The 7907-nt window shown below is 44.0% G+C and overlaps 1 protein-coding gene across 1 annotated transcript in view; it reads left to right on the forward strand.

Moving 5' to 3' along the window:
- DDAH1 (dimethylarginine dimethylaminohydrolase 1) overlaps positions 1–7907 on the forward strand; it is a 49328-nt gene that overhangs the window by 33829 nt on the left and 7592 nt on the right. The window contains exons 4-5 of the mRNA XM_010715962.3: positions 48–121; positions 715–834. Coding sequence (XP_010714264.2) covers positions 48–121; positions 715–834 — 194 coding nt within the window. The remainder of the gene's footprint in view (positions 1–47; positions 122–714; positions 835–7907) is intronic.

Raw genomic sequence — 7907 nt, forward strand, 5'->3', positions numbered from 1 at the left:
AAAAAAAAAAATCTGTAATTGTGTCATTCCTTGTTTTTTCATTCTAGGCAGAGAATTTTTTGTAGGCCTTTCCAAGCGGACAAATCAGCGTGGAGCAGAAATTCTGGCTGACACTTTTAAGGTTTGTAGGTTGACCTGTGCTACAGGAAGTATAAGCTGTCCTCTGCTGAGACGAGTGGAAAAAATGGTACTGGCTAAGACGCTTGTCATAATTGTAAATGGTTTTCTTACAATTTCTTTAAAAAAAAAAAAAAGTAGAAAGTAATGAAAAAAATGAAAAAGTGTGAGCATCCTCTAACATACCAAAGTTGGATCTGAAATGCGGAATCATTGTATAAAAGTAACTTGGGCAGTGGGAGACTGAAAGGATATTGACATGTTCTTAGTGTTCTCATCTGTCAGTGCATTGTTCTTAGTGCAGGTCCCTGAATAGTTTTTATGTACGTACCATTTAATTGCACATTGTAGTGTATTGCTTCACAGCTGCAATAACAGTATTGTTTGAAATGTACTCTGGATTTTACTCCAGTGCACAAGATTAGGCAAGCTGGTCCAGAGGGGTATGTCATACAGAAGCAGTTGACACTGTGATCTGGGATACGTTGCTATTGTTAATTTGTAGAGAACACAATTAATTATGGAATGTCTCAATATAATTAAGGAAATAAGACAGCTTAAAAATATTTATAGTACCTGTTTTCTGCTCCCATACAGGATTATGCTGTTTCCACAGTCCCTGTTCATGATTCTTTGCATCTGAAGAGTTTTTGCAGCATGGCTGGGCCAAACCTGATTGCTATTGGGTCAAGTGAAGCTGCACAGAAAGCCCTGAAGGTAAAGAGCATATGAAAATTTTCTTTAAATGGCAAACTTTGGTTAGTATTTAATCTCCGCTCAAGGATGCTGGGGTTTTAAATATATGCACATCAATGAAAGAGGAAATCGGTGCCTACCTTGTATATATAAGCCAGAGAGAATGTTTATATTGGGTAAGGGAACAGTGATATTAATTTAGCTCAAGCTATGCACATTAGTTTATAAAATGGAATACGTGGGTTATTATTTACACTTCTATTGTCTGAAAGTGACAATTTGTTGATAGGAGGGAGGAAGAAGATATCATCGGAGCAGTAGGAGACATTGGAGTCACCTGCTCTAGCAGAAGGTGGAGCCCATGGTCCTTTGCAACCCAAACCACTCTGTGGTTCTCTGTTTACTTCAGATGTTGCTGTGAGGACATGTGGCTTTTAAAATTGCCAGAGAAGACGTAAAAGGTATGGCAGGAGGAGGGAGAGGGGCATGGTCCCAGCTGTACAAATGGCCCATGTGTGCATTTTTCACAGGATAAAATAATTCTGTTACTGCAGCCTCAGGGCTTGGGGGCCAGAGCTCCCTATCCCTCCACCAGATGGCTGCAGAGTCAAGGTCCATTCAGTTTGCTTTTTCCTATCGGATCCCATCAGGATGTCATGTCATAGTAGTGAGGCTCCAGCAGAAAGCAAGGAGAGCTGTTAACCTGAGCCTTGCCCTTCTCTCGAGGCTTTGGACAGTTCAGTTTGAAGTGAGGTTGTGAATCTGGGTCTCTTTGCTGACAGACTCGCTAGCCAGTAACACACTGCGGCAGGTCAGCACTGCACTATCACTGTCATGGTTCATGGGAAATGGCCATTGCTGCTGTGGTTTGTACTGAGCTCAGAAGTGGCTTCCCCTGCATGTGTACAGAGGATTTTGGAGATGTGGGCACAGAGGTGCCTGAGGCTATGAATCTCATTACATGTGTAGGTAACCTGAGAGATCAGCATCTCTGCTCCTGCCTGATAGCACAGCTGTAGGCACTGATGCTTTGCAGCAGAAGCTTATGCTGAAGCACCAAAACAGCAAAGTGTAGCCATGGTGTGAAGCTTGAGGGAGTTTGTCTCTGTGAGACAGACTGGGTCCTGCCATCCTGTGCTCTTTGTTTTGAGATGTAGGTAAATCAGAGTGTATCTGAAAGCACTGGAGTTTTTTTTTTAATCAGTACTTGCCTTTAAAGGTACAACCAAAATTTACTTATTGGTGATGACAGCAAGTCCCACATTTTCAGCTTATGTTTACTCTTACTACTTTGCCACTAAGTAAGAACATAAGTACTTGCATTATTCTTCAGTTTTGCAGAAGCCTCAGTAATGCAGTGTCATCACTAATGCATGGACAAAATCAGCTGTACGTGAGGAGGAGCGGAAGTAGCTCTGCATAGCTGGAGTGAGAAAGCCCTCCGGAGTCCTCAGTTGAAAGGCACCTTACTCAACCTGACTTATGTCTCTTGCTCTAATTATACAAAATTTATTTTAAAGAACAGCAATGCTATTGGTGCCCAAGGCTACCAATCTGAATCTGTGCCACACAGAATGTGTACTATGGAAGTAACATGTAGCTCTGATATTAACATCACTTCATCCTAAAGAGCTTTGGAACCCATCCTGCATTTGTAGTGCATATACCTCCTTGGCTTCTGCAAACTAGTGATGCTTATTACTTTAATACGTCTGTAATTGTCTGCAAGATGGAAGCCTGAAAACCTTCTTATTGCTATGCAGAGATTTTTTCTTGCGTATTTACCTACCAGTTTTTATGAATTCCCTTCATGGGCATAATCCTGGGACTTTACATTTCCCAACATCATCATTTATTCCATCAGAGCTCAGCAGAGACTTGTTGTTTGTTTTTCCTTCTCTCTTTTGTGACAGTTGAAGATTTAAAATGTCTTAGTGCCCTGCTGAGATAAAACCAACGTTTCAAATCTGCTCGGGATCTCCCCTGCAGGATGCTGCTTGAATTATGGAGGAGAGGAAAGTGCGATCCTGGCTACCTTAGATTTGCAGCCTGACAGCTATGAGGGAATAGGATAGCAGCCTGATTGCTCTGATGAACAGTGAATGTGAACAGAGGTAGGGAGCCTTCTCTCAAAAACAGGAGGAAACACGAGGACAGTCCTGTGGATCCCTGCGTGGCTTGAAGTGGCTGCAAGTCTGTTTGTTCACTCGAACGTGCTGTAGAAATTACTGTCTCATTAGAAATCGCTGCACGAAGCTCTGGGAGTACATTCCCAGCCTCTGCTCTGCCCTGAGGAATTTATGACAAATGGCTTTGGTTGAAAAGGTCTGATGTTCCTGATGTCGTGAGATTGATTTAGTCTGGGATGGAAAGTACCCTGCATCTTCCCCTGTGAAATATGCACTATCCCAGATATTCAGGCTCAGGCTCAAAACACCTCGTGAGCAGCAGCCTGATGGAGTTTGCAGATATCCAAACAACCCTACTCTTGTATAGACTGTTTATAAACATGAGCAAAATTCAAGTACAATACTGGTTGCTCAGAGCTGCAATTTGAACCTGAGCCAGCGCTAATCTGAGAACTCATCATTCTGATTAAGGCTGTATGCCCAGCTCGGTTAATCATGTTGCAGTGCATAAATGTAGCTGTTGTAGCCAAAAATATTTTTTGGATAAACTGATGAAATGATGCTGATAACTAGCCATTCAGTAGATACCACCATTAATCAAGGCACAGTGGAAAAAAGATTTATTTTGAAGAGGATGTGCTCATTGACGAGATAAACTAGCAGTCTACTGTTTAAAAAATATATCAGTTATGCCAGTTTTCAGTGTATTTCTGTGCATCAAAGACTGAGTAGCATGTTCACGTGTGCATAAGAATCACATCTGCTCACATGCTGCGAGCTGGAGTTCGCAGAGAAATTGTTTGAAAGCATGTAAGTAATACATCTCCCTTGGAAATGCTAGCAGTGGTAGTGCTGCATGTTGCAGCTTTGTCCAATTGTTGAATTCCTGCTTTTTGACCCAAGTGATTTTTGTATTTGTTCACTTACCTCTGATGAAAAAATACTGCAGCAAGTGATCAGTGTCTTGCAACCTTGTGAAAATAAAACTGCAATTTCTATGAAGTGTTGATACTGAAAATTAACAGCTGCTGCCTGGCTTTTGGCCGGTGAATGGAGCGATAGTTGCCTGTCCACCTCTTCTCCCAGCATGTGTGGCCCTGCTGTCCCTGGGTTCCCTCTGAGTCACCTGCCCGGGGCAGCCCTCAGTGTGGCTGCTGTAGGAGATTGCTGTTGGGAGCCTCTCCTTGGTGGCTACCTTCTGTACTGGAAATCCTGTTGAGCAAGAAAAGTAATTGAGCTGCTTTTGAGCACCTGTGGTAGTTACGTTCATTTTGTCCTCCAATGTGTCTTGGTGGCCAACAAGTGAGCTGTTGTGCTAGGTTAGGCTAACATTTATATTTAAAATAGGGTTTTTTTGTTTGAAAGGCAGCAGTTTTTCTTGATTGTTCTTGCCGTTGCAACTCATGTATCCACACAATTCCTTAAAAATAAAAGAATAAATGAAATCTGGTGCTCGGGTATGGCAGAGTGCAGTTTATCATGAGCTTAGTGCCGTGTGTGTAACAGAGCAGTGCCAGTGAACTATAAAATGAGTGCACAGAGTTTAGGATTATAGAGCACGGAGCAGGCAATAAATCACAAGTGACGTTCTAACCATGAAATCCTCTTCAGGCTCTGGCAAGTATGGAATATTTATTTGGGCTGCAGCTGAAAAGCGGTACTCGAGGAAACTTGGTGAAAGAGAGAGGCAAATTAACTACAGAAAGTACTGTGGCCTGCCTTGCTTACACATCTGAAACATTAGCTTCCCTCTGCTGTACGCAGGGCGCATTTCTTTCTTGCAGTTAACCCCATCAGTAATTCTGTAGCTGAATGCTTGCCACGGCTGTTGGGCAGATAATGCCTTGGGGAGGGTTCTGTACCACTGATGGAGCCAAAAGCTTTCCAGAAGTATCATCTCTGGGCTCCAGTCTTGTGATGCTGGAGAGGCCGGGCAGTGGGCACGGTGCTGCTGGCATGGCTTGGTGCTCTGCTGTCCACATCGTGGGCACAACCCACGTTCTGGCCCAGATGGCAGGGGATGAGAGCCAGCCGGTCAGGTTGGGCTTCAGCAGCAAAGGCAAATTATAGGATTGCATGGAGAATAGTGACCCAGCATCCGCTGTGAACTAGAAGGGCGGTGTTTTTGTCCCTCACATAGTCCTGTTGGATGGCACGGAGCACAGGTCCCTCCGCTTTCCCTGGTGAGTGAGGACTTGGATGGTGCTGATGGGCACCGCTTTCAGCTTAGGAACTTGTCTATGGCCAGGCTATGCTGTCCCCTCACAAGCAGCTCAGTAGCAATCCCAGAGTATCTGAGAGGTTCCCTGATTCAGTATCTCCTTTTGGGAGCAGTGCTGTTCATTCATCTCCTGATGTATTCCCCAGAGGACAATATCACAAACACAACTCCTCTGTTTTGATGGAGGCCAAGGGAGGCCTACCAAAACCACGTTAAGCTTAAAGGAGAAGAAAGTCTCTTTTGGACAACTGGGCCCTCGGTCTGTATCCAAAGCTGTGATCATAGCATGGCTTGTAATGACTTGGGTGCAAGAAGTTGTTAGAGTGTTGGCAGAGTTACCCCCCTCCCGATGATTAAATGCCTTTTGTTCTTACTGTGGCTTGGCTAACCCTAGTCCCTGCACTGTGCCAGCTTTAAGAAGCAGAGTGCTGTTAGCCTGCATTGCAGCAGGGGTGCAGTGCCTGCATACAAGCTATGGAATTTCTGGCCCAGCTGCAGAAGCACCTCTGGAATGGGCAACTAGGGGGAAGCATCATATATCCCATGTGCTTACAATGCATCCTGTATCCCTGGGTAGAACAGAAAGGCTCAGAAAAGCTGCTTTTGCTATTGTCGTAGAATTATAGAATTGCTCAGGATGGAAAAGACCATAAAGATTATCAAGTCCAACTGTTTGTCTATGTAGGGGCTTTCTTTTCTAGTAATGCAAAAGTTAGAACATATTGTCTCTTATTTCTTAAGAATTCATCATTTGTACCTCTGCTTATTCCCCACATGAAGTCATCATCCTCTATTTATGATATCACAAAGGGTTGCTGTGGAAATGATTGCTAATATTAATAATCCAAAGAGGACGACTTCAGGTAGGGAATTAGCAGAAAGTGCAGATGAGTGTGGACATCTATGTAATGTCTCAGCAAATAAGGTAATAAAATCCAGAGAACAGCTGTCAAGCTGCTCTTTAGTATAATTCAGAAACAGAGACGTCATTTGCTGCTCCCAGCCTTATAGAAGGAAAATTTGTCAATGTATAAGATTCTGAACACTTTCCTTTAGCTCATAGTTGCTCACTCTGGATCAGGTCCTGTGAGACGTTGCATACTTTCAGCTCCTTCTGACTTTCCATTACTTCACAAGTGAAGGGTGAGGGTGTCCCAGAGGACACAGGTCTTCACTGAGCCTGCTGCTTTATCAGACAACTCTTTGTGGGTTCTTTTAATTAAGGTTGGATGTTGTAATGATTTTCTTCTGTGTAATTGAGTGTCAGCGTTGTTCAGTTTGCAAACAGGCTGGAGAACTGAGTCTTCTGGAAGTTCCAGACTCGAAAGTGTATTTATAGAGTGTGCTGTATTAGGTTGTTTGTGTTTTTCTTAACAAGGTGAGGCAGGTGTCCCTTTAAGCATGTATTTGTCACTGCCAGATGAGGCTGTGCAGCCTGGGCAACTCCGGTTGGCAGGGCAGATGCGTTCCTCTGACATGTGAGCAGATCAGGCTCTTCCAGCTCTGCCACCCCTCTGCCTGCTCGCCATCACTGTTGTCACCATGTGCTGGGAAGCTGTGCGCTCTGTGTAGAGCCACAGTGCATGGGCAGGCTGGCATAATACCAGCTTGGCCCTCTGGCCCCTCTTCATCCTTACAGTGCTGTTTTCCTTCTCTGCTGTCGATGATTTCTCCAGACGTGAAGAGGCAAACTTGAGGAACCAAAGAAGCAGAGACAGGGCAATAAAGCAGTGAATGAAAGTCAGTGTAGATAAATGTAAAATGATGTGCAGCATGGGCTGGGAGAATGACAAAGTGAACTTCACATATGAAATAACGCGCCCTGACTGATGGTTACTACAGAAATAAGATGCTAGACTCATTGAGATTGTCAGCTAAGCTGAGAGCCAGGCAGAAAACATCATTATGCCACTAATTAAAGCTGTGGTGTGTCTGTATGTTGGCTGCCATATGCCCTTTGCATGCACAATTGCTTCGTTCAAAGAAAGTTAGAGCAGAGATGGAAAGGCTCAGGAAAGAGCAGTAGGTGAACAAATACCTGTAACCTGTAAAATAACTTGTATTGGATAAAGAGTTATCTAAGCAAGCTATTGCTGTCATCTGGAAAAGAGACAGCTATGAAGGGATGAGAGATGCCTATAAAACCAGACATCTCTGGTTTATGGCACAGGGCTTTCTGTTGCATTGGAAAGAAGAGCAGTTGCTGTGCGTTGGGCTTTGCTTGGGGGGTATGGATGTGGGGGATCGCTGCAACCCTCACCCGAGCAGGCCCTGGATGGCAGTGAGGGGGCAGAGTGCGTAGCGGATGCCTTAAAAGAGCATGTGGTCATCTCAGCTCTGCTGAGATAATAGGCCCTGAACACGTACACATTTTTCCTTCATGCATAATGCTGCTTCATATTTAGGATTATTTAGCTTATCCATTACCTCAGATGTCTGAGGACACACTGTAAAAAGAAAAAAAAAAAGCTATAGGAAAGGCATTTTAGGCAATGCGAATGACTTCAACATAAGGAAAGCATGACTAAGGGCTGAGAGAATGTGCAATGAAAATTACCCTCTCTGGGCTGAAGAAAATTCCCAGAAAATTAGGCATGCGGGAAATGCCTGACTGTTAACATAGCTGGTCATACAATGCATGTGGGCAGAAAGCCAGCCTTCCACAGATGCACTGTGCAAGGGCTACAGGCTTTGTAAACTGCTCATTTCCCAAAAATGTGTATTCTACAGGAGTATCTGATTTA

The sequence above is a fragment of the Meleagris gallopavo genome, chromosome 10 (genome assembly GCF_000146605.3).
Source record: "Meleagris gallopavo isolate NT-WF06-2002-E0010 breed Aviagen turkey brand Nicholas breeding stock chromosome 10, Turkey_5.1, whole genome shotgun sequence".
Lineage (NCBI taxonomy): Eukaryota > Metazoa > Chordata > Aves > Galliformes > Phasianidae > Meleagris > Meleagris gallopavo.